At 45.8% G+C, this 27665-nt stretch overlaps 1 protein-coding gene across 2 annotated transcripts in view; it reads right to left on the bottom strand.

Moving 5' to 3' along the window:
• SRPX (sushi repeat containing protein X-linked) overlaps positions 1 to 27665 on the bottom strand; it is a 429025-nt gene that overhangs the window by 122393 nt on the left and 278967 nt on the right. For both annotated transcript variants that reach the window (XM_069204239.1, XM_069204240.1), the window contains one exon: positions 4432 to 4558. In XM_069204239.1, coding sequence (XP_069060340.1) covers positions 4432 to 4558 — 127 coding nt within the window. The remainder of the gene's footprint in view (positions 1 to 4431; positions 4559 to 27665) is intronic.

Genomic DNA, 27665 nt, shown 5'->3' with positions numbered 1-27665 from the left:
GTGCTGGGGCACAGAAGTACCACTGAGAGATGCCAGCAGGGTTTATGGTGTAGAGGGTTGCAGTGGAAGAGTGACAGGGGGGTAGGTGGTTGGGAGGAGAACCATGGGTCCTGGTGCTGGGCACTGGCGGGTGCAGATGACCTTTTCATTGGCACACTACTGGACTCTACTACAGGTTCATGCTGCAGCCACCATTAAGTGAAGAGAGTTTTTATTGGAAACCAATAATGTCACTTCCAGTGCAGATGGATGATGGGATATGAGTCCTATTGCTTTGGTTCTTCTTTTAAAGTCAGTGGTGAGAAAACAGTGATGTCATTTCTTCTGCAGATGGATGATGTAAAATCCAGTGATGTCACTTTCTGTCTAGATGGATGTTGGGAAATGAGTCCTCCTACATGGCTTATTCTTTTAAAGACAGTTTTCACAGGAAACCGGTGATGTCACTTCCTGTTCAAATGGAAGTCACAAAATGCAGTGGTGTCACTTCCTGTGCAGATGGATGATGTGAAATTCAGTGATGTCACTTTGTGTGCAGATGGATGATGGGATGGATGGGGAGTGGGTGACTAGGTCAACTTAAAAAAATGGGTACATTTAATATATGATAAATTGAGGAGGTGGCTGTGGTAAAATACACAGTTTATGAGCGTATTTTGTATAATGTTTCATTTATACTTGTTTACATTGAACATATAATTTATTCTTTAGAGGAACTCCTTTGAGCAGAAAATGTCTACCAGGCCCATGTGACACTGAATGTGTGCTGTAGCTCTATGCCCTGCCCTAGCAATGTTGACTCTCTAACTTTAGAGACTGAGGGACTCATTTACAAGGTTTTGGCGCAGGGCAGCGACACAAGGATTCTTGCTGCGCTGCCCTGTGTCAAAGGAAAGTGGCAGGAATGAGCTGTATCTATGAGATGAGGCACGTTCCTGTCCTTTACCCCTGCGGTGGCGCACAATGGGCTGCCATTGGCCGAGGTAGGCACGCTTGCACCATGGTGGAATGGTATCCGTGTTGTAGGATGATTGTTTTTGTGCAGGAAGGGACATTTTCCTGCACAAAAACAATAAATGGAGGTGATTTCCTCTTACTATGTGTGCTGCAGAATGCGGCACACATAGTAGGAGGAAAACACAAGGAGAAATAATTTTATTTCTTCTTGTTGTGCCTCCTATTTGCCTCCCCTGAGGAGATTTAGGATTTGGGCACATTCCCAGGTTTACAACATCTTGTAAATCTGGGAATGTGTCAAATGCCATGGGTGTTTCATGGGAAAACCCACCGTAACACCCATGTCAGGCCTTCCTATCACAGTGTGAGGCAACACAGCGACTTCTGCTGCGTTGCCTCATTCTATATCTACAAGGCCATGAAAAGCCATGCAGGGTAGCTTTACGTGGCCTTGTAGATATGACTCTGCGGTGTGTGCCACAGGAGTGTCAAAAAAGTGATGATCCAGTGGAGCACGGAAAGAAGACCCTCAATTCAAAATTCACTGAGCAGGGATCTTGTGTGACTTTTATATGTCAGGGTATATCAAATGCATAGTTTACATTAAAAGTAGGAGTATTCTGCCTCGAAATAAATACACTACTTTCCCCAGCTCTAGTGAAATCCAGACTTACAGCAGGTTGGGCCATTATCCTTTTCAGCTTATCGTTTGGTTGGCCCTGCAGGAAATGTAGAATTCAGAGTTCATAATGTGTTGATGAGGGAATCTGAGAAATGATTGGGTTGTCGGCATTCTTCGCTGCTCTCCTTTTTATTAAAATTCCTCCTTCTCAATTGCCTCACTGTTTTGCAACACAAGGAAATTGACAGTCATTGGCACTGTCACGAATATATCTCTATCATTGTGCAACTTTTTTGCAGTATCTTGAAATGATGATTTGCAAAAACTGGAGTAAATGTAAAATATTTTCCTGTCCCTGTAAAACTGTAAAAGATATCCATGAATGTGAAAGGTAAAACGTGTATGCAGCGATTACTAGGATATTTTATTGTTTACCTTACTAAAGTGCTATATGATATCATCTTAGCTTTCTTTAAGGACAGCAGTTTAATTCAACGATCTGCTCTAATGAAGTTCCCACTTCAGCTTCCATGTAAAAACTTTGTAAATCTGTGAGGATAAAACCAATATCTTACTATAATTTACATTAGGAATTAAATAATGCTGTACGAAAATGTTTGTCTTTCAATTTCTTCGTGTAGATCGCCATTTTTGCAGACCCTGTTCTTTAGGGCAGTGGTTCCCAACCTTTTGACTTCTCTGGTACCCCACTTTATCATTACTAGAACCCGGGGGCCCCAGTGAATCATTATTGGAATCTGGGGACCACTCCCTGAGTCATTATTGGAAGCAGGGGACCCAGGACTAAACATTGTCAATTATTTGAAGTGCAAAACTATACACAAAAACACAGAAACATACATTCCATCAGACACATACACAAAAGATAACACATTTTATTTAATTTGCAAACAAGTAGAATAAAAAATAAAACATTAAATTTTAATAAGAAGGTTGGAGCTTTTCTAAATTAAATTGAAGCCACACATCCTCTTTACTATACTCTGTTGATGCATCTGCACTGCTCCCACAAAGAATTGTAGCTTGCTGGAAATATTGCCATTATTGAATGGCACAGCCTGTATTTATCGATAACAAGAAACAGGAAGCTTACATCAATACAACCAAAAGTGTGGTCTCAAGAAAAGGAAGGGAATGGCTGCTGTCAAGTTAATACCCAACAAAACTGTTACACAAGCACTGGCTATGACAATAAGTCTGTCTTTTAAATGAAAGTGCCTTCTCAGTCAATGAAGGGTTTAAGCATTTCTTAAGTCCTCATACATGCAGTCTATCTCTCATCTTAGCACAAAAAGAAAATATGTTGCCAGCTAAACATGGCAGTCACATGTTTGCAACTAGACATAAAACTAAATATAGCAGCAGCTGGCAACCTTGGAAGGGTATTGTCAATGTCTGTTTTGAAACTTCTGCATGACTACTACTTTTAGAACCAAAGAGCTGCCCTTTATGTAAAGATAAATAGTGAAAGTCTGGAAAATACCACCCCATGACTGTCGGCCTAGTCTAGAGGCTGTGGACTCGTAGGATGAAATATACTGCAATGAAATGAACGTCAAGCAAGTGACCTCTTAGCAGTGGGAAGCGTGGGGGGGTGCAGGTGGGGCCGGCCGCACCGGGCGCAACATCTGGGGGGGGGGGGGGGACTTGAGTGCTAAAGTCCACGGGTTAGGGGGCGCAAATTACTTGCCTTGCCCCGGGTGCTGACAACCCACGCTACGCCACTGCCTCTTAGCACTCTGCGAAGAGCTGCAATATGCTCCACAAATAATGAAAAGATAAATAAGTGGAACGAAATTACATGAAATAACAATCCACCTCCGTAGTCCTACTGGCTTTAATAAATGTGATTTTACAAAAAATAACCCAAGACTATTGCCTTTTTCTCAAACATGTTTATTATAAAGTTATCATACCTTTGGCTTCAGGCTTAACTTTTACCAGTGAACCAAACAAGTCTGTACCACTTATCATTGGGTTGCCACATAGCCAACTCAGGCCTACTGTATAAAGAGTAAGCTTTCCGACAACCAACAGGAATACAGTCACAAAAGTAAAACAAAAAACAGCATTACAGTTGGCAAAAAAATAGAAGGTCTCCTAAAATGCTCTGAGCAATCTTCTTTCCCAGTGGTTTGTTAGAGAGGGTAACCAATAATATACTTGCATACTACAGCAAACTGAGATTCCATGAAAACATACCTCTCTGTAGATGTTAATAGAGAAATAGCAATCCACCCCTAAATTCCTACTGACTTTAAGATAGCGTTTTCACAGTAAAGAACCAGGTCCACTGACTATAGCTTAAGTTTTCATAATAAAAAGATATAGCGTGTAGCCTTAGACATTGGCATGCCATCATAACAAATAAAGCCCAGCCTGCTGAGCATAAGCATACACACATGGCAATCGGAGAACAACAAACACTGCAGTTATCTAGGAAAAGTACTTGCATAGCTTCACAATGACATTTGTGTAACCTTAAAGGAAAAGCTTTATATATTACAGTAGCATTTGAGTGGCTGCAGGCCAAACACAATAGTTTTGCTTGCTAGAGAGCATGAGTCACTTATCTGGATAAACAAATGATTACAACTGTCTGCAGAATAACCACTCTTTCTGTGGAAGCATGCAGCTTTTGACAAATCAAAGGCTTTGCTCAGGTGAATTATTAACTGGGCAGGTTCACAGTTCCTTTCAGTAGTAATCCTGAAAGCTCTTATTTATCCCATTATATTTGGGGACAGCTGTGCTATGAGCCAGACTAACCCAGTTATAAGAATGACAGAGAAAGGAAGCTAGAAAAGATCATTAGGAGAAGTTGTACTCACTCTGTCAAAATACCGTCTGCCGTGTCCATCCCCTCTGGAGTTTCCCAGGTCACACGTACAGTCAACTTATTGGGTTCTGCTACCTTCTCCTTGACACTTGGGCACTGGATTCGAGGAGGTTCCACATCTATAGTATAACCATATCAAAACAATAAGATGAATTAATCATTCTACAAAGTTTGGTATATTAATGGTATTGATGTGCAAATAATAAAAATCACAGTGGTATATTAAAGATCTTTATATGCAAGGTTGAGCTTTTTTGCATAGCATCCTGCACTGAAGTTATGTCACCCAAAGGTCAGGTTTCTGTATTTGCTAAAAGGTTTTTCAGGTTTTTGGTCTCTCCCTACAGTGCTCCTACAATGCTACTATGAAGGTTCATCTCCGAGTAGAGATCACACAGCTGCCTTTATTCCATTTTCTATTTAAGGTTCAAGAACCAGTAAAACCTCTCTGAGAGGGTGCTGTGTAGCCACCCTTCCCTCCCAATGAAGGGCAGCTGACACCAGCTTAATACAATATGTGTGTATGTGTGTTTGTGTAAATATTGTTGTGAGGGTATTTTAGGGCTAGATGTATCAAAAAACCATTTTGCGATTCTCTAATAGCGATTTTTAAGAAATCGCTATTATTGAATCGTAAAATGGTATGTATCATATTTGCAATTCGGTAATATTGATTTCTTAAATATCGCAAATGCTATTACCGAATTGCAAATTGCAATACCGGCCCCATTCGCACCTATGGACCTGTAGGCCAATATTTGCAAATTTTTTGCATTTCCCAAATTGCGAATTCCTAACTGGAATTAGCAAATTTGGGAAATGCAAACCTCAGGGTGCTAGGGGCCTAAGGGCCCCTCTGCTGCACCCCAAGAATTTGTTTAAGGACATGTATGGCACACACATGCCAAAGGGGCATGTGTGCGTTACATATCAATTAAAAAAAATTGCAGATGCTTACCACCAAGTTCAACTTGGTGGTAATAATGATTCCTTAATGCCCAATTCGCATTAAGGAAAAGCTTGATACATGTGGTTTAGAAATCGCAAATAAGGATTCCTTATTTGCAATTTCTTATTTAGAGAATCGCAATTTGTGATTCTCTAAACGGGCGCGCAATTTTAAGGAATCGCTATTTTAGCGATTCCTTAAGATTGCACAGCGAATGCCTTTCATACATACTGAAAGGCATTTTTGCATTCGCAAACGGCCATTCGCACCGTTTGCGAATTCAAAAACGCTTGATACATCTAGCACTTAGTGTTTAAGCATGCACATTATTTTAGCCCTGTGCCTGAGGCCTGTGCCCCTTCACCTTTTATTCCTTTTATTATTTCAGCAAAGTTTCATTTTAGTGAAGATGTTTTATTACTTTAATCAGTTGCCCTTCTATGCAGAATTCGTTATTAATTTCTTTGCACAACATTTTCATCCTGTGCTCAACACAAGGCTGCACACAATAGTCTACTGGGTATTGCCGGTCCAAGGAGTACATTGTCTACTACACAAAAACATATGTGTTGTCACGTCAGGGCAGTTCTTAGAACAACAGATGCTTTATTATAAAACACCACACTGCCCCTACATCAGATGGGACAGTCCAGCCAGCCAGCCATCTTATGCTGCACATTGTCGTAGTAGTTTCTTCTGAAAGTCTGCTTCTTCTCTTCATTCATGTGGAAGGACTACCAGCAGACCCACAGAGCACTTCTCTACCTATAGCACAGGTATGAGGATTGGGTTTCCTTCCAGGGATTTACTTGCACAAAACCAGAGTAATTCAGCAGTTATAGTGATGATTAACTCAAGTAACTAAAACCTTTGACCTACGGTAACTATAACTCGCACCTTCGCCATGCACTGCTAATTACTCCACATATTACATCACTGATGACACCTTCTGTGGCATTATTGATATTATCACAGGAACATTTTCAATACAATTACTAATGAGAAAACTGTGCATGGTGGGGGAGCGAGTTATAGTTACCTTACAGTGTGAGTTATAGTTACTTGAGCTAACCATAACTATAACTGCCAAATTTCAATGGTTTTGTGTGAGTAAATTCAGAACTCCCTTGGTTTGTTCAGTGAATAGATAGATATATAGATAGAAGGATAGAAAGATAGATAGATAGATAGATAGATAGATAGATAGATAGATAGATAGATAGATAGATAGATAGATAGATAGATAGATAGATAGATAGTTGATCCCTTTCATCGGAAGAAGGAAAGTGCACTCTCAGGAAAACTCTTTTTCTGAATAAAGATACTTGCCACCCTGGCCATCTTGAAAGCTTTATTTCCTTCTTCTGACAAAGGGGGTAGATATATTTCTTTGTTTAATTGACAAGCTCAGCCAGTACAGTGAGACACCCCTCTCATGTCGATATTTTGTTTCACAATACTTCTGTAGTCAATTGTATTTTACATTACAAGTATGAGTTGATATTTTAGTCCTCAATATTTGTGCTATTTTTGTAACTTCATATTTATTTATTTTTGAGGTCGATTATTCTGATAAACAATCCAACTGTAAACTTTTGTATTCAAGCAGGGGATTTCTATGTAGTGCCTAATCCTAAAGCAGACCTAACCATCTTACATCTATTGAGTATTGCACAGTGCATCACATTTACGCACTTTCCTTACTGATTTAGATACTTTGGCTGCATAATAAAGAAGTGAAAATTACAATATAGGCTCCTTAAAATGTACATGAAAATATTTTTTAAATTGTGCTCACTATATTTACTACAGTATTATCTGAAAACTTTGATGAAAAGCCTGTGTGTTTTACAGAAGAGATTTTCAGTGGGTAAAGTAAACTATTCTGATTACCACACAATCTACCACCACTGTCACTGTTGCACAAACTCTGTGCTAAAGTACATATAAAGATTTCTCCTCATGAGTTTACACCTTTGAGTGGCTTTATTACTGTTGGCTATTTACCATTTACAAGTGTAAAGGTATTCTAAATGGTAGAGTTGCAGGTCTCCACCCCCTGAAAGAAGTGTAATTTATTATAGGCAAAATGGAGCAGTAGCACGTCCAGCACCACACATGGCCAACCACTGATACTGCAATAACATCCATAGAAAATTATTGAGTCTTAAAATAGAAATTCCTACTGTGTTTGTCTGGAATTAGAAATGTGCTTTGTATGCATACATAACGAATGACAAATCTAAGCATAAGAAAATTGAAGGCCAAAGGTGTTGGAACATTATATATATATATATATATATATATATATATATATATGTTTATTTTTTTGGCAACATTTGGCTAATCTTCACAAAATTTTCCACAAAAAGTGCCCTGGTGATTCTTGCAAAAAGAACAGATGATGGACAGAATGCTGAAAAATGCAAACATTTATCCCCAGTCACAAAGATCTGGGTTTAATCTATTGTTTTTTTTGCTCACCACGCCACCCCAGTTTGGACCCAGCCATATGCAAATCAGTCTTGACCCTGCTCCCCATGGGAACAGTCCAGCCCGAACTGCCAAGCCAAGTGGGAAGAGTATGCCCAGACGTGAGTCCCGTGCTTGCTATGCCACCAGATTCAAGCCAGCCTGGCTGATGAAAGGTGATGCCCTGAAATCGGTCCCAGGGTGTTTTTTTTGTCCAGGGAGGACCTGGCCTGGCAGTTTAGGCTGGACTGCTCCCATGGGGAACAGGGTCAAGACTGATTTGCATATGGCTGGGTCCAAACTGAAATGCCATGGCAAGCAAAAAAACTGATGGATTAACCCAGATCTGTGACTGGAGGTGAAAGTTTGATTTGCTCTGTATTCTGTCCATCATCTGTTGTTTTTTGATGGTGATTCTTGCAGCTCATGGAAAATTTGGAGGTGATCTGTCAAGCGGGGCGCGAGAAAAAGGGTGGGGTAAAAAAAGTTGTGTTTCCCATGTTAATTCCTCTAGGGTCTTTAGACACGATTAAAGCCCAAACCACAGGATGGAATTACACCATATTTGGCAGAAAGCTAGCTTTCAGTACGCAGACTATCTGTTGACTTATTTGGTGTAAATCCGTTCAGTATTTTTTGAGATATTAAATGAAATCCAAATTTGTATATCTGGGCTCGCGAATAATTGACGAATATTTGCTAATTTTCACAAGTGCACATGCGAAAAGAAGCGCTGTAATTGGGTGACTGCAACCTGACTAGAATGCTGCGGCCGCCATTTTATTTCATGGGCCACAGTCCCCACGGGTGGAAATCGTGATTGAAAGTGGCATAAGGGGTTAGGGTGGAGGTACTTTGATCCCAGGGTTGTGATATAGGTGTGTTTTAGGGGCTAATTAAAATAACTTTGCATCAACATAGGTGATAGTTGCAAATATTCACAAATTATTCGCAAAATATTCACAAATATAAAAAAAAACTGGAAGAGAAACCATAGACTCACTCATACACTAATTCATTCACTTATACATGCACTCAGAGACTCATGCGCCCACTCACACACCAACTCAGACACTTATGGACCCATTCAGACCCTCATGCACCCACTCACAGACCCACTTAGACACTGCCACAACCACTCACAGACCCACGCAGTCCCTCATGCATCCACTCACAGACCCATTGAGACCCTCATGCAACCACTCACAACTCCACTCAGACTGTGATGCACCCAGTCATGGACCCACACAGACATTGATACATCCACTCACAGACCTACTCAGACCCTCATGCACTCACTCACATACCCATTCAGATCCCCATGCACCCACTCACAAATCCACTCAGACCCTCATGCACCCACTCACAGTCCCACTCAGACACTGACGCACCCACTCACAGACCCACTCAGACCTTCATGCACACACTCACAAACCACTCAGACCATCAGGCTCGAATTTCCACACTCAGACAGACACTCTCACACCCAGAGACACCATGTAACACCTATTCTCACACAAAGAGAGACAGACTGGGATAGGGTGATTATAGGGGTTGGTGTGCTCTGGCCTGGCCACAGGCCCTGCAGCCGACCCTTACTGCGCACTACTGAAGGCCATGCACAGTTTGGGGTTGGAGTGTGATAGGGGTTGGCTGCAGGGCCTGGCCATGCGTGGCAGTGGTTGGATTAATGTACAGTAATGAAAATTACTTTACGTTTGAAAAAAACTTGGAAATTTACTGAAAAAACAAAGGTTACAGGGACATTATAGTTAGGAAACAGAATTCAAAAAGCCTTAGAAATTCACTTAAAAAAAACAAAGGTTACAGAGACATTATAGTTAGGTTCTGAATTCAGTTGTACAAAATACATATATATTCATGTTAAACAATTTACTATTGTTACAAAATAAATATGAATTTATCAATAAAATATTTTCTGAACCTTTTTTAAATGTAAAAATAATTGTAACTTTATTATTCTATATAATTAAATTAATATATATTACATTCTAACAGTATGAATTGGGGGCCATATTTATGATCTATTTATGATCTAGATTCCATTGCGTTTCCACTACACAACATGGTACATGCGCAATGCAAACCTTAAGTGAGATTTATGAAGCCAAACAAGACCACAATGCAAGGCCCTGAGTGGCTTCATAAATCTAGAGTAATGCAACACATTGCAAATTGCGTGTGTTGCATTAACCTGCAGCAGCGTGGTGTTTCCATGGGTCTTGCATAGGTGCCCCCATGCAACATCAATGGATTCTGATGCATTCCCAGATTTACCAGAAGTGGTAGACCTGGGAATGTGCCAAAAGCCTACTCCTGCACCACAATTTCATAACTATGCCCCTAGGTCTGTACATAACATTTTGTAATTATTAATGCTTGATAAGTAGGTATAAACCTTTTACTTTTGAGGGTATTTTTAATAAAACAAAAAATAATATGAATTCTATTTAATATATTTGAATATGAAATATTTTAATCAAAATTAAGTTAATAGTTCTTTTTTATTATTTCTACATCTAAAATGAATATTTAACATAAATTTACAACATTGTCGAATATAAAAAAAACAGTGTGAATGCTTTTAAGCTTAATAACCGTTCTTACTTTTCCCTGCATTTCACCGCAGGTTTATATTTACTCAGACGGGGAGCTCTCCCTCTGGTAAAAATGGAGAAATGTAAACAACCATTAATTTCTATGAGACTGTGTTGTAGATCCAGTGAATGGCCATGTGTGGTGTTGGACCCACTCAGCTAAGAGCTGGAGAACTTTTTCTACTTTGGATTCTATTTGGCAATAGTAACTTTAGAAGTACAGTTTATTAATAGCAACCGGTTTACACTTTTGTGAGTGGGTGGATGTTCCTCTCTAACCCCCTTCCTAGCCCTCCCTAACTTCTCTTTATTCCTACGTAAACTTACATGTGTAGGGATCCCCTAGAAAAGACAGAAGAGGTGGATATTTAAGCTCGTACGTTTGTGAACTGCATTTTGTGGCAAAGAAGAAGTACTACTGCACTACTACTTTACGTACTGCAAAATGCAGTTTGTCAATCAGGAACAATATGTGCAGTTGTACTACTTTGTATTTGCATTTTGGTTCTACAGGGTTGATCACAACTGCCACATATCATAGAATGGTTACAAACTAATGAATGAGTGCATCTTTCCTTTTTAGGCTTTCCAGAACTTTACCAGGTGTGGCTCATGGTGCAAGGCCAGGGAAGACGATTCCATTGAACTGAGAAAACCCCACCTCCCGTTGTGATCCATTTTGTATTAGGGACGTGAAACAAAAACTGTGCAGCTGTTCTGACAAAGACAGTGTCTCTCATTATTAAATGATGTATGAGTAAGACATGTGGATTTAAACATAATTTTCTTTTGGATGGACAGCTAAGATGAGAAGATATTAATGAATTTACGATCAAGATTTTATGAGGGAAAGCTAAATGTAGATGTAATTTCAATTTCAGTGTTGAAAAAGGAAAAGTTTAATTCTGAACTAATATGAGAGGCCATAGTCAATGTTGAGTCAATTTTAACAACAGGATTTTTTACCCAGTTGAGGTGTAGAAGGATTGCCTAGAGACTGAGGACAAAAAGGGTTGGGACGTACTTGAGTGTTGACAAATGGCAGACATATGTCTGTTTTGCTGTTATTCAGTTTTAGACGACTATGACACATCCAGATGTATAGTGCTGATTGTCACTGTGAAAGTTGGCAAAAGTGAGGTCAAAGTCTTTAGTGATTAAAAGCACTGTGTCATTGACATGCATAAAAATAGTGTAGCCAAAGGCTGTACAGTAGGAAAGCCTCCATGAGCCTGAGGGCTTTTGGGATCCCATAAGGAGTTATGTATTAGTTTATTTTAATGAGTAACCTCCATCACCTTTAGGATTGTATGATAACCATGATCCTTACACAGATCTGCCACTAAATTCATGGATGCCTTGGGAATTTCAGCAGGGTAGTTGTAGAGGTAGCAACAAATTGGACAGTATGTGCATATGAGATTTTGGTAAGTGTCATGTAGTGATAGAATGCCGGCAATTCCTTCTAAGGGTACCCAACCAGAGGGACCTTTAAAGATTGAAGGTATTAGCTATGCATGGATACAACAGAAAGGTGGTGTTATGGCACTATGACAAAAGGGTATAAGCCCAGACCCCAGCGAGGGTGCTTATTATGGGAGACACTTTACAAGCATTGAGCACAAATAAACAAATCCCAGCACGGCAGGATTACACATACAGACATTACCACTAAGTGTTATCAGTCCTGATAAACCTATGTCCAAGGGGGTTTGTACAGTGAGGGGCGTGATAGCAACAGTACCAAAAGCACAGCCAGGAATGGGTTGTGGAATTGCATTTGACCACCCAAGTGTCCGAGTTCTAAGGTTCCGGACACTTACAGTGCACAGTGATGCAAGAAAGCCTTCCAGACTCTTACCGAGGGGGGACCTCTGGACATCAACAAAAACAGATAAACATCATCTCAGATGACGACCCTGCCAGCTGAACCAGCTTTTACTGCTCAGAATCAGTTTCGGTTATAGGGCACATAAAGACAATCCTTATTAGGGGGTGGTGTTCACTTTTCTAGGTCATAGGCTCTTTGAATTCAGGCTAGAGGAGTTGCTTAAGAAGGTAGCTGAGGATGACATTTTGGTGATTCCATTCAAGGTAACAAATGGGACCTGTCATTGCTAGCAACGTCAGGTTCAGCTCCTTCCCTTGTTTTGTCCTAGTCCTCCATGGTAGTACAGTTGTGAGCCTTTTTTTAAGAAAAAAAACAGTGCAAATCCTCAAGGAATCACCACGCTCCTAACTGGCTTTTTCTGATCTCCCCTGCCTCCAAATAGGGGTACTCTCTGATGGGTGCCACACTAAACATTACCTGGTGATATAGACTCCGTTGTTGAAAGAGACCATTGTTCCATTACCCTATGAAGAGTTGGGAACTGCTTTTACTAACATTTTGCGCTGGGTTTGCATCATGAAAGTGATGCCAATTAGTACAATTGTTTTTTTAAATCTTTACTTTCTAGCGTAAAACTTGTCTTGCACTAGAAATTGACTAAAAGTAATGCAAAGTAGCGTGAAGCACTACTTTGCATTACTTAGCATCAAGGGGGCGTTACCTGGACGTTCCCATGAACCACTCACCCTTTTTGATGCAAAGCCCTATATACTAAAAATGTGAGATAGGGTTTTGCTTTAAAAAAATAATGCCTGTCGAAACAAGGTCTTAAAAGGAGACGTGTTTTCATTTCTCCTTTCTTTTTTCAATGTGCAGCACACATACAAAGTAGGAAAAAACGTTTAGGTTGTCTAGGCATAGTATTTTGTATACAAAACCTATACGAAACTCACGCACACCCCTTGCACTATGGTGCAAAGTTGTGTGCATGGCAACTATAATCTGCACCGGTGCTAGGAAAGAGCAAGATCTCTGTAGATATGGCGCTCTCCTGCTCACCTCCCTGTCAAGCAAACCATTGCAGCATTTTTGGTTGCTGTGCTGCTTTGCCTGATGGTTTAGTAAATCTGCCCCTCTATTCGATGGTTTGAATCAATTTGCCAAGTCCAAGACTTTTTCTATGGACTCTATCTGGGACATCGAATTCATGAATGTCTATTTTCACATTTCCATCTTGAAGTAACACCCCTTTCTCAATTTCACTATTAAAGATGGCCATTACCATTTTAATGTACTCCCATTTAGTTTAACGTTGGCTCCTAAGGTTCTTTACAAAGTCCTATTCCCATGTTGGGACACTTGCATGGTTGAAGCGTAGGGTCATATCAATACCTCAATGCCTAGCTTGTTCAGGCTCCCTTCCTTGACATCATTCTGAGATACAGCAAAGGTCTGCTTCATCCTTCAGAACCATTGCTTTCAACTAAATTTTGAGAACATCTATCTGACCCCCTAGTCACTTATTTTAGTTCATTGAGAAGCTCATCATCACTTTTAATAGCAAGGCCTTCTATCCTCCTCCTTCTACCTGGAAAGTTGAGCTTATCCTCGTGGTCTTTTTTTACCTCTACTGCTCTTGCAAGTATGTGGTTAAACAGACAAAGAGAGATGGTAGACTGTTTGCTTGTGGTGTCTTGTGCCTACCTGTAACTTATTGAGTGCCACTCCTGGCTGAGGTCCAGTTGGTGTGGATTTGGAATCTCTGTCCTTGACTATCCTTCAAATCACCCTAGTTATTTGATACTGGCCCACGCCTTCCAAGCTACAGAAAGGGGTGGGTCTGATCCCCCACTAACCCTGATGTTTACCTTGATGTGAGATAGCAGTCCAGGCATGCAAACATTCTGGTGTCTTCTCAGGAGTCAGCACACTCCTCCAATGAGATGGAACTCTTGGCCATTCTCCAAACGTTTGTGTTTTCTAGTAGTTTGCCTGGATGGCACTTCCTTGGGGTCTGAACAAAGATCTTGGCAGTTGAGATCTACATCAATCATTAGGACGTTTCAAGATCATATTCTTTTAGTGCTACTGATGTCATCCCTCTTGATCTGGGCATATAGTTACTTACATTCAATTGGTGCAAGGTATTTCCCAGTGGTGTCAGGGAATGTTGTAGTGTACATCATGGGTTGAGTCTTCCCATGTCCTTCAAATTCTCCCTCACACACTCACTGGGTCATTATGAACATTAGGCACAAATTTGTGCTCTTGTCATTGAATTTGCTTTCTCGGGGGTGTCCTGCTCCCTTACTTGTGTTCCATGGTCACAGATGCCTGAGCTTGAGAGAACGGATACACAATAGTTCACTTGGACTTGGATCCTCATCTTGTTTTCTCAACCATTCCTCTATTGCAGAGATACTCATCAAGTTCCACCAGGAGCAGATATGTGCCCTGAGAATAGGTCTTTTTGGTTAATGAAACCCTGTTTCTCTCTTTTTATGCGCCTCTCCTAAGAACACTGAGGCTTTCCACCCAAAGTTCTCCTCTATTGTGGCCTCTGTACCATCTGTACCAAACCATGCATCTACTGAGACCTTCATCAGATGGTTTATCAGACGCTGTGGTCCATGCTGTCCAATCATCTAACAAACATCCATCTATCAGGTTTACAGCTGTCACTGGTCATTTTTGCTTCATGGTATTTGGCTGAGTTCCTGTCTCCACTCTCTTGTGGTCCATATAAGATTCTGGACATTCTCTCCAGTGATTTACGTTTGGATGCTCCTCCCTTCAGCACAGTTTACTGCTATTCTGACAACTAGGAAATTTGAATGGGCATCTGGTCAATTGAGGCTTTGGCTTTCTACCTGATCAAGAGCTTTAACCTATTTTGTTCCAAGGTATGTTTCCTTGTCCTTTCTGGGACATGAATCTATATAACAAAGCACTTCACTGGGGTTTCCTTCGAGCCCTTGGACTACGCTCCTGTCAAGCTTCTGATAGCTAAGGTATTCATCATGTTGCTTGTCACTTTTTCAGGTGCATTGAGGAGCATGGGGCTTTGTTATGTAGTAAACCTTATTGAAGCTTTTATCTAGAGGTCCTGGTTCTTGCACCACTCTGTTTTTGCCTAAACTTCTCTCATGTTTTCTAACTGGGACTATATATTTTTTTCTGCTCCTTCCGTGGAATACTATTCTGCTGGAATCTTCAGAATTCCATCCAGGCTATTGAGAGCAGTGTCCAGATGTATCTAGTATCTAGTTTTGGGCTTAGGAAATCCAGGTTCCTTTTTGTTATTTCCAGTTTACGTGGAAAAATGAGTAGGACTCCACAGATACTCAGGAAAAGGATCTGGCTGTCTATTTCTGTTGCCTAAGAGCAATTTGTAGTGCTCCTCACCTCGCGTGTGCTGGGCAGCTCACTCTAACAGTAGGGATAAGCTTTCTGTCAGATATCTACATGGCCATTATCTGGACATTCCTTTATAATTATTAGGCATTATTGTTGTTAGAAATGGGGTCTTTGGTTGGCAGTCAGGTTACCCCCTGTAAAAGCAAGGACCCTCACTCTACTGAGGGTAAAGGAGAATCACCCTCAGTTAACCCCTGCTCACCCTCTTGGTAGCTTGGCACAAGCAGACAGGCTTACTATGAGTCTAGGTGTAAAGTATTTGTACCAACACACACAGTAACTCAGTGAAAACATTACAAAATGACACTACACAGTTTTAGAAAAATAGGGAATATTTATCTAAAAAAAAACAAGACCAAAATGACAAAAATCTACCATACACAAGTCAAGTTATGAATTAAAAAGCAAAAAGAGGGGGTCATTCCAACCTTGGCGGGCGGTGTAAAAGCGGCGGCCAAACCGCAAACAGGCTGGCGGGACAAAAAATGGAATTCCGACCCTGGCGGAAACCGCCAACAGCGAGCGCCACATCAACACACCGCCCGCCACGGCGGTACAAACAAACAGCGCGGCGGTCACCGCCAACAGACAGGCGGGAGACAATGTACCGCCCACTGTATCACAACCTACCAATCCGCCACCTTTTCCGGGGCGGTAGCCCCGCCGATAAAAACACGGCGGAAACAGCCATTTCGAAGGGAAAACGCTCACCTCCATACAGCCCACGAGGAATCAGGACAGCATGGAACCCGAACTCCACATACTCCCAGCGATAGTGTTCCTGCTCCTCTACCAGGAGCACGAACGCCGGCGCAGAAGACAACGGTGAGTACTGCACCTACGACACAGGGGAGGGGGGAGGGGAAATTATTACGGGTACACACATACGCGACACACCCACCCTCACCCTCACCCACTACAACACACACATCAATGCATAGCAACACATCAGAGTGACACCCCCCCCCCAAGCCCCCCGGAAGAATGCAAATACAAAAGGAAATGATTCTAAACATTGGAATATATTGTATTACTGCCAAAAAATTATATATACACATCAAAAACTCTTATATACATAAATGTACAAGTCCGAGCATTGTAGCAGGCATTGTTCGTGGACCACTGGGCCCAAATCACATGGGCAAAGCCCACACAGGATACCTGACTCCAACGGAGAGAACACTGCAGGGGCATCAGATAGCAAAACTACAGGCACCTCAGGGGGAAGGGAAGGGGGGGCACCTCAGCCAGATGAGTGCACGACGCCAGATCCACGAGGGGCCTCCATGGCCACTGTTCAATCCTGGGGAGTGCAAAGCCACAGTCTCACAAGTCCAGACAGTGGGTGGGCTGCCCACTGTTACATCCTGGGGAGTGCAAAGCCACAGTCTCACAAGTCCAGACAGTGAGTGGGCTGCCCACTGTTACATCCTGTGGAGTGCAAAGCCACAGTCTCACAAGTCCAGACAGTGGGTGGGCTGCCCACTGTTACATCCTGGGGAGTGCAAAGCCACAGTCTCACAAGTGGATAACAGTCTCCACTGGTTCTGGAGGGGGCCTGGTGCCGAGAGTGCTTCGTGCAGCCCTGCCCGACACAGATGCGGGCCAGCCCCTGCCACTCATGGGCCAGCGGTACTTGAGATGAAGGGCCCAGTGCAGCGGTACTTTAGACTCCGGTGCCCAGTGCAGCGGTGCTTGAGATGAAGGGCCCAGTTCAGCGGTACTTGAGATGAAGGGCCCAGTGCAGCGATGCTTGAGACGGCAGTGCCCAGTTCAGCGGTACTTGAGATGAAGGGCCCAGTGCAGCGGTGCTTGAGATGAAGGGCCCAGTTCAGCGGTACTTGAGATGAAGGGCCCAGTGCAGCGGTGCTTGAGACGGCAGTGCCCAGTGCAGCGGTACTTGATATGAAGGGCCCAGTTCAGCGGATCCGGCCATGGCGGGGAGGTCATTTGCCACCTGTCCTGTGGCTGGTGGGGCCCTCCTGCCCATCTGTCCTGTGGCTGGCGGGGCCCTCCTGGGCAGCTGTGCCGGGCCTGTTGGTGGCCTCCTGCCCACCTGGCCAGCTGGGCTGATGGCGGTGTTGTCGGGCGTGCTGCCCTTCCCAGCCGTCCCTGATCGCCTGTGGCCCTTCCCCACCTTGGGCGGTGTGCCAGCTGTCTCCACACTTCCTGCCGGAGCCATGGTAGGGGTTTTAGTCCCTGGTGTTTTCACCCTCTCGCGCCGGCCACTGCCTATCTTGGGATGTTTCTCCGGGGGTGGGCTGCCCGTGCCTTGGCTTCGTACCGAACTGGCTGCCCTGGAGGGTGGGGCACTCAACAGTCCATGGCAGACTGTGATGACAGGGGCCGGTTTTGTTGTGGCTGAGGTGCTGACTGTAGTCCTATGACATGGACGGGGTGGGGGAGTTGGTAGAAAGAGGTTGAGTTTGGACAGGAAAAGCTTTTTAGGAGCAGTGGGACGGGTAGGTGTAGTGGGTGTGGGAGTGAAGGAAGAGGTTGTGGTTGTAGGAGTTGTAAGTCTGGTGTCTTTGGGTGCAGGTGCTTGGGCTGGAGGCTGTCGTGAGGTGGATGGCTGTTGGGTGGGTGGCTGCCTGCGTTTGTGTATCTTGGAAGAGGGGGTCACAGACACACTGGGAGAGGACACAGGGGACGTGTAAATGGCAGTGGGGGTGGTGACTGCACGTGTGCGGTGTGTTCTGGTGTGTGTGCTGCTGAGGGACGTAGTGGCTGAAGATGTTCTGCATGCAGGTGTGAGTGGAGACGTGACAGGGAGGGAGGAGGGAGACGAGGAGGAGGGGGACACAGTGGAGGCAGTGGCTGTTGGTATGTCTGTATGTGGATGTTGCTTGTCTGAATGCCTGTGTGATGTGTGGTGCTTATGTCTGGCTGAGCTTCCCTTGGGTGTTGAGGTGTGTGCAGGCTGGTCTGATGGTGTGTCTGGGATAGGCAGAGGTACAGGTGATAGGGTATGGGTGGAGGAAGTTGGAGGGGGGAGGCTAGAGACAGGGACAATGGCTGCCATCAGTGCTGAGGCCAGAGCCTGGAACGATCGCTGAAGGGCAGCCTGACTAGAATGAATGCCCTCCAGGTATGCATTACTCTGGTGCACCTCCCTTTCTACACCCTCACTGAGGGCAGCAGGGGTGACTGGGGCAGGGCCTGAGGTGCCTGGGGCGAAGGAGATGCCTACCTTCCTGGGTGAGCGGGCACAGGGTAAATGCTGAGGGGCTGCTGGGAGGGCGGTGCTGGTGCGGCGGGTAAATGCTGTACCTGTTGTTGCGGGGGCCACAGATGTTGCCGCCACCACAAGGGAGCTCCCTTCAGAGGACGAGTCGGTGTCACTGATGTCTGCCCGAGTCCCCGCTGTGGAGCTCCCCTCGCCCTCTGTCCCACTGGTGAATTCGGAGTCCGGTGCATGGCCCTCCATGGCCATGTGGGATGCAGCTCCCTCGTGCTCCGTTGCCACTTCTCCTCCGCCTGATGATGCTAATGCACACATGAACAGGAAGACCACAAAAAAGGGGGGGGGGAGAAAATAAAGACATGTTGAGTGCATGCATTGGCGACACTGTTGGCGGACAGGACAGACACAGAAGCCCCCTGCACTACGCCGCACACTTGGGGTCGACTACTCAATCCGTGGGACATGGCCTACAAGCCTATGGACGACATCTGCACACATAGATGACACAGGGCCATGAATAGCTGTACTTGGCACCCTACAGAGGTGGGGGGCAGGGGCACAGGGCCATGCCTTACGGAGGGGCCTAGCCTACAGAAATCGCCCTGGCCTAGGGATACCCACAGCCCTCCTCCCCCACCCAGACACCTCCACTGCGCGCAAAGTCAGCAGAATGAGAGTGTACTCACCCCCTTGTGTCTGCTGTGATGTCCTCACGCGCCCATCCAAATCGGGGTAGGCCACGGCCAGGATCCGGGACATCAGGGGGGTCAAAGTCCGACTGGCACCCCTCCCACGTTGGGAGGCCATTGCCAGCTGAGCCTCCGCCGTCTTCCTGCTCCAGCAGCGGATGTCCTCCCATCTCTTCCGGCAGTGGGTGCCCCGTCTGTGGTGGACCCCCAGGGTCCGGACGTCCTTGGCGATGGCACGCCAAATATTGATCTTCTGGTGGGCGCTGACCTATGTGAAATGTACAGGGGGAGAAAAATAGTCATCACCTTCTGCATGCTCAATGTGAGTGGCCCCCCATCCCTACCCTTGCCACGTAGCACATGCTCTCACCGTCGTTTGATGCATGCCTCAATCGCTCCCCTCCCCACCATCTTTCATCCACCCCACTCAACACAGGCATTGCCCATAAAGCATGCTCCCAGTGTACTTACCTGTTGGTCTTGAGGACCGTAGAGTAGCGCGTACTGGGGGAGGACCCCATCCACAAGTTTCTCCAACTCCTGAGCTGTGAAGGCAGGGGCCCTTTCCCCAGTCGCATGAGCCATTGTCTCTTCCAGACCGAGGTCACAGCAGCACTTGCAGTGTAGGTCCTCTCATGTCGAAGATCAGGTATCGAGTGATTAAGCAGATGGTACGGCGACCGCCGGCGCACATCGTCATTGGCTCCTGAGACCCATAGGGTTCAATGTTAACCAATGCTGCTTTGCGCCGCGGTCTTCGACCGCCTACCGCCACGGTGTGCCACGCCAGCGCATTTACCTCACATCCCATTGTCGCACTTCACAGGTCAGGCAGCCGCCATTTCAGGGGCCCACATGGCTTACTTTTTACTGCGTCACACATACCTAGGCCTTGCATCAACACTCATACAAACCATTCAATGGATTGAGAATCGTGTTATGTGCAAGCTGTGGTTACGTACCTGTGGGTTGATTGACTCTGTGCTCGCTGTTGTCCTTCATAGGCATCGTCCGCTGGGACATGCGAGGAGATGGTGGAATCTTCCGGTGTACAGACCGCTGGTGGACCTGTCGACAATGGAGGAAAGACATGTCATACTGACATACAGGCTTGACCGAGTCACTATTCATGAACTGTGTGCCCAGCTGGAGCCAGACCTGATGTCACTAATCCGCCAACCCACAGGGATCCCCCCTCTAGTGCAGGTACTGTCAGTGCTCCATTTCCTTGCAAGTGGGTCATTTCAAACAACAGTGGCCATATCATCAGGGATGTCCCAGCCTATGTTTTCCAAGGTGTTGTCCAGAGTGTTGTCTGCCCTGCTGAAACACATGCGCAGCTACATCGTTTTCCCTGAGGTGGGGGATTTGCCTACAGTGAAGGGTGATTTCTATGCCCTGGGACATATCCCCAACATCATAGGTGCCATTGATGGGACCCATGTGGCTTTGCCTCCCCACCACAGGAGTGAACAGGTGTACAGAAACAGGAAGAGTTATCATTTGATGAATGTGCAGATGGTGTGTTTGGCAGACCAGTACATCTCCCATGTTAATGCCAAGTTCCCTGGCTCAGTGCATGACGCGTACATCATGTGGAATAGCAGCATCCCTTACGTGATGGGTCAACTCCAGAGGCAACGTGTGTGGATAATTGGTGACTCTGGTTACCCCAACCTGTCATGGCTACTGACCCCAGTGAGGAATCCCAGGACAAGGGCAGAGGAACGGTACAATGAGGCCCATGGGAGAACTAGGAGGGTGATCGAGCGGACCTTCGGCCTCCTGAAGGCCAGGTTCCGGTGCCTCCATATGACAGGTGGATCCCTAGTCTACTCACCAAAGAAGGTGTGCCAGATCATCGTGGCCTGCTGTATGCTTCACAACCTAGCTTTGCGACGACAGGTGCCTTCTCTGCAGGAGGATGGTCCGGATGGTGGTGTTGTAGCAGCTGTGGAGCCTGTGGAGAGTGAAGATGAGGAAGCCGAAGAAGACGACATAGAGAACAGGAACACAGTAATACAGCAGTATTTTCAATGACACACAGGTAAGAATACACACAGCATATTACATATACTTAAACACTACTACCTCTCTACTGTCTGTCCTTTTCCCCCAGTGTATGGTAACTGAGTTGTGACTTTCCCTTCCGATTTCAGAGATGTGGGCCCCACTGCGTGACATCTGCTTTGTTTCCCCATGGACTACAGCTGTGTGACATTGGTATGTTGGCATCACAATGTAAATAAGCATTTTGGCACGGTAATGTCTAATACATTTGTTCAAAATCACAGCCAGACTCCTGATTGTTTTGTGCAATAACTGTGTTTATTACAGTGCTCTATATTGGTGGGTGGTTGCAAATCGGTGAGGGGTGATAGTGGAGGATTGTCCATGGCAGAGTCCAGACTATTTGTATCACAGGTGCATTGTCCAAATGCCTGTGGAAAGTGGAGCTGGGGCAGTTTAAGGATGGACAGGGTGACAATGTGGGACAGTGGGATGACAATCAGGGAGGTATCCTTTCCTGGCGGGGGTCTTGGCATCTTACTCTGTCTTCTTCCTGGATCTCAGGGCCCGCTTGCGGGGTGGTTCTCCTTCTGCAGGGGGTGGGGTGCTGGTGGCCTGTTGGTCCTGTGGCGGGGCCTCCTGTCCACTAGCGCCGGCACAGGTGGTAGGCAGTTCTTGGTCCATGCTAGTGTCAGGGGCCCTTTGTGGTGCCACAGTGTCCCGCAATGTGGTGACTACCAGATTCAGAGCCCCTACAATGGTGCCCAGGGCGGAGCTGATGGTTCGTAGTTCCTCCCTGAACCCCAAATACTGTTCCTCCTGCAGGAGCTGGATCTCCTGAAACCTGGCCAGTACCGTCGCCATCGTCTCCTGGGAATGATGGTATGCTCCCATGATGGAGGAGAGGGCCTCGTGGAGAGTGGGTTCCCTGGGCCTGTCCCCCCCCTGTCGCACAGCAGCCCTCCCAGTTCCCCTGTTTCCCTGGGCCTCTGTCCCCTGGACCATATGCCCACTACCACTGCCCCCAGGTCCCTGTTGTTGTTGGGGTGGTGGGTTAACCTGGGTGCCCTGTAGTGGTGGACACACCGCTGATTGACGTATCCTGGGGACAGAGGTATGGGCCCGCTGGGTGGGTGCTGTGCTGGTTTTCCCAGAGGGGGGAAGGTCTGCTGTGGCCTGTGGCTGTCTGAGGGGAACCGACTGTCCCGAGGTCCCTGATGGGCCGGGCTGGTCATCTAGATCCAGGTCGACAGAGTTGCTGTCATCACTGTGGGCCTCTTCTGGGGGTGGAGTGGACATTTGTGGACCCTCCTGCGCGGTGACGTGGCGTTCGGGTCCTGCAGGGGTATAAAAGGATGGTTATTGCATCTGTGTGTGCCATAGCGTGCAATGGGTGGGTGCCTGTGTACCCCTGTGCTTGCATTCCTGTGTGGGGGCTTTTGTGACGGTGGTTTGGGGGGGGATGGGTATGTGCAGTGGGCATGCTTTGGTGATGGGTGTCCATGCTTTGTGGTCGCATGCAGGGCTTGGGGTTGGGATGGGTGGGTTGTGATGGTGAGACATTTGCAAGGAGTAGGTGTGATGGGGGTGAGGGTGAGGGTGGGGGTATGAGTTGGCATGCTGGTGGGGTCGGGGGGATGAAGTAGTGAAGATGAGACTTACCAGAGTCCATTCCCCCAGCTACTCCTGCGAGGCCCTCAGGATGCAGGATCGCCAAGACCTGCTCCTCCCATGTTGTAAATTCTGGGGGAGGAGGTGGTGGTCCGCTGCCAGTCCGCTGAACCGCGATGTTGTGCCTGGATACCATTGAACACACCTTCCCCCGTAGGTCGTTCCACCGCTTCCTGATGTCGTCCCTATTTCTTGGGTGCTGTCCCACAGCGTTGACCCTGTCGACTATTCTGCTCCATAGCTCAATCTTCCTGGCAATGGAGGTGTGCTGCACCTGTGTTCCGAAGAGCTGTGGCTCTATCCGTACGATTTCCTCCACCATGACCCTGAGTTCATCCTCAGAAAGCCTGGGGTATCTTTGCGGTGCCATGGGGTGGTGTGGGTGATGTGTGGGTTGGATTGCGTGGTGCTAAGTGTGGTGATGTGTATTGGTGTGTTGTGTGAAGTGCGTGGTAATATTGCTGGGTGAATATAATATGCGCGTCTGGGTGCTCGGATATCTATTTCTCTGTGCGTGGTACCGATTCTCTAGGAGTGGAGGTTTGTGGGTGTTGTGAGTGTGTGTTTTATATTGTATTGGGTGTGTGGGAGTGGTGTGTGTATGTGTATCAGGTGTGTGTATTTTTAATTGTCCAATGTGGCTGTGTTTTGTAAGTGTGTGTGTATTTTGAGCGCAGCGGTGTGTACCGCCAATAGAATACCGCAGTTGAAAGGCCGCCGCGTGGATTCGTGTGTCGTGATAGTGTGGGCGTATTTCTGTTGGCGTGACGGTGTCGGTTTGGTCATCGCCAGTTTCTCGCTGGCCTTTGGTGTGGCGGACTTTTGTGGATGTCTGTATTTTGGCGGTTTGCCTGTTGTGGGTCAGAATGACCGTGGCGGTTTACCGCGGCGGTATGTTGGCGATCTTCTGACAGCGGTGAGCGGCTTTTACCGCCAAGGTTGGAATGACCACCAGAGTCTTCTCTTCCTAAATCCCTAGAAAACAGTGCTAACGCTGTTAGCGTGAAAAAGTACCTGGGTTGCGTCAAAAAAACAAGGCCAGCGATGCGTCGATTTCCCACTCGCAAGCGAGACCGTGCGCTGTTCCTCCTCCAGTCGGGTCAGCGTGTGTCATTTTTCCTCTCCGCAGGAGAGCGATGCATCGATCCAGACAGGCACCCTCGGGTCCAGGCAGGCTTTGCGTTGGTTTTCTGCACCCAGCAATGTTGCGTCGAAAATCCGGTTGCACAGAATCACAAAACTGTGCTGCGTGGGGTTTGCATCGTTATCAGCCTCCATTAGCGGGTGTTGCGCATCGTTTCTCCAGTCGTGTCACATCAATCTTCCAGCCGCGATACAGGCGGAGCGTAGATTTCAGCCGCAAAGCCGGCAGCACATTGTTTCTCCGCCGCGTCTCGGAAGGTGCGTCAACAATTTCCTCACAAAGCGGTCTGTGCGTGGATTTTCACTCTTTGGCTGCCAGCTTCACCTTTCAAGGGCCCAGGAACTGGATGGGGCACCACTTGGCAGGGCAGGAGTCTCAGCAGAGAGTCCAGGTGCTGGCAGGGGAAGTGTTTGATGGCCCTGAGACTACAACAACAGGAGGCAAGCTCAGGTCAAGCCCTTGGAGATGTCTTCACAAGCAGGAATGCACAACAAAGTCCAGTCTTTGTCCCCTTTCACAGACAGAAGCAGCAACTTCAGGATAGCTCCACAAAGCACAGTCACATGCAGGGCAGCACTTCTCTTCAGCTCTTCTCCTTGGCAGAGGTTCCTCTTGATGTCCAGAAGTGATCTAATTTTTCAAGGTGCTCCCTCTTATGCCCATTTTGGCCTTTGAAGTAGGCCTACTTCAAAGGAACATCTCACTTGTTTGTGAGATCCTGCCTTGCCCAGCCCAGGCTCCAGAAACACACCAGGAATTTTGAAACTGCATTGTGTGAGGGCAGGCACAGCCCTTTCAGGTGTAAGTGACAACTCCTTATGGCTCATCAGGGTAAGCAAGCTACATCCCAGATCCCTTTGGGTCACTGTCTAGAGAGAGGTGCAAACAGCCCAACTGTCAAACTAACCCAGACAGGGAATCCCCAAACAGGCAGAGTCATAGAATGATTTAAGCAAGAAAATCCCTACTTTCTAAAAGTGACATTTTCAAACGCACAATCTCAAAACCAACTTTACTAAACGATGCATTTTTAAATTATGAGTTCAGAGACCCCAAACTACACATGTCCATCTGTTCCCTAAGGGAATCTTCACTTTAATCATTTTTAAAGGTAGCCCCCATGTTAACCTATGAGAGAGACTGTCTTGCAACAGTGAAAAACGAATTTGGCAGCATTTCACTGTCAGGACATATAAAACACAAAGGTACATACATGTCCCACCTTCAACATACACTGCACCCTGCCATTGGGGCCACCTAGGGCCTAATATAGGGGTGTCTTCCATGTAAGAAAAGGGAAGGTTTAGGCCTGGCAAGTGGGTACACTTGCCAAGTCGAATTGGCAGTTTAAAACTGCACACACAGTCACTGCAGTGGCAGGACTGAGACATGAATACAGGGCTACACATGTGGGTGGCAAAACCGGTGCTGCAGGCACACTAGTAGTATTTGATTTACAGGCCCTGGGCACCTCTAGTACAGTTTACTAGGGACTTACAAGTAGTTCAAATATGCCGATGATGGAGAGCCAATTACACATACATTTTATATAGGAGCACTTGCACTTTAGCATTGGATAGCAGTGGTAAAGTGCACAGAGAAACAAAAACTGCAAAAACAGAGTCCAGCACACATCAACAACCTGGAAAACAATGGCAAAATGTTAGGAGAGACCACGCCAAGGATACCAAGTCTAACAATCGTTTTAATATGGGCCTCTGTACTGCACATTTTGGTCCATTGTTTTGGACCCACTTCCCTATATTAAATGTTCTTGATGTGTGCTGTTTCTATATGCTTTGTGGTTTCTGATCAATCTGCTGACTGCTTTTCACTTCCTCGTGATAAGGGGAAAATTAGCAGTTTGGCTTACTTTCCAGTAATCTTCTTTACAGAGAGCCCTACTTTTCAACATCCTGGAGCCTTGGCCCACCAGTCTCAATTGCAAAGTCGTGGTGTATATGAGAGATGTTGAGCCCATATTACCATGTCCTGTGGTAATAGGAGGTTATTAAAAAAAAAGTCATTTATATTAAGAGGAGGCACAGTCCCTGTTTCATGAAGGTTGGCATTTGAACAAGGATGCAAAGTGCTTAATATGAAAACAATAACTGCTAGTTCCCAAAACTCGAAGTTAATCCTTAAGTGCAGCGCCACAGCGACCAGGAGCCCCCTGCCATCCCTTTCCCCAACCTATGAGTCAGCTATACAGTCAGCCTACTGGCTGAGAAGCATGCATACTGGCTAGGAAAAAGATCATTAGTCCTACTTTGATTTCCTTTGTGGTTTTTGGAAGTAGGACTGTCAATACATTAAAACAAAGAAGGATCAGTGTATCAGCTGTCATTCTATCTCACTGCTGGTTGGAAACAAACAAAATGACTAATCTGCAGTCTCTCACTGGACAGACAATGCACACCGACAACCACCTGCATATATCTACTGGGGACGTGGAAGAGGAATGAAGATTACCAGTGTGCAAACCAAACATTGTGAACTGCATATTATATTTTGCAACATGTGTAAACTACTATTATATTTAAGTAAAGTACAATATATACGATCTCCCATATAGACATTTTTAATACAGGCAAAATTTCTAAAATACAAAAAAATAAGTGCCATATTTACAAGCTCGGTACCCTGCTGGTGCGTCACTTTTTTGTGATGCACCGGTGGTGCACAGTGCAGGCCCATATCTACAATGCCATGTAAAGCCACTTTGCATGGCTTTTCATGGCCTTGGTGATATGGTGTAAGGCAACGCAGAGTAAGTGGCTGAGTTGCCTTACACTATATCAGGGAGGTGTACCATGGGCGTTGCAGTGGGTGTTCCCACGCAAGACCCATGGGTTGTGACACATTCCCAGATTTAATGAATCTGTAAACCTGGGAATGTGTCAAAACTGTACGCATCCCCCAGGCAGGTGCAACAAGGAGAATAATCTTTAATCACCTCAAGGTTTCCTCCTTCTATGTGTGGTGCAGAATGCAGCACACACAGAAAGACAAAAATGCCTCTCAGGATGGTTTTTGTGCTCGAAGGTGCCCCTTCCTGCACAAAAACAATCCTGCTGACAACCCAGACACCCTTGCAACATGGTGCTGTTGTGTTGTGGGTCGAGCCCACTGATGAGGGGAGGAACTCACACAAGGAGGGTCATATTCCCCTTTCTATATTTGTAGAGTGGTATGCCCCTGACGTAAGGGGCAAGTTAATAAAATGAATGGCGGCTTTGCG

The sequence above is a fragment of the Pleurodeles waltl genome, chromosome 8, assembly GCF_031143425.1.
Source record: "Pleurodeles waltl isolate 20211129_DDA chromosome 8, aPleWal1.hap1.20221129, whole genome shotgun sequence".
In the NCBI taxonomy this organism is placed as follows: Eukaryota; Metazoa; Chordata; class Amphibia; order Caudata; family Salamandridae; genus Pleurodeles; species Pleurodeles waltl.
Note: the sequence above shows the minus strand (reverse complement) of the source record. Positions and strands in the feature narration are given on the sequence as shown.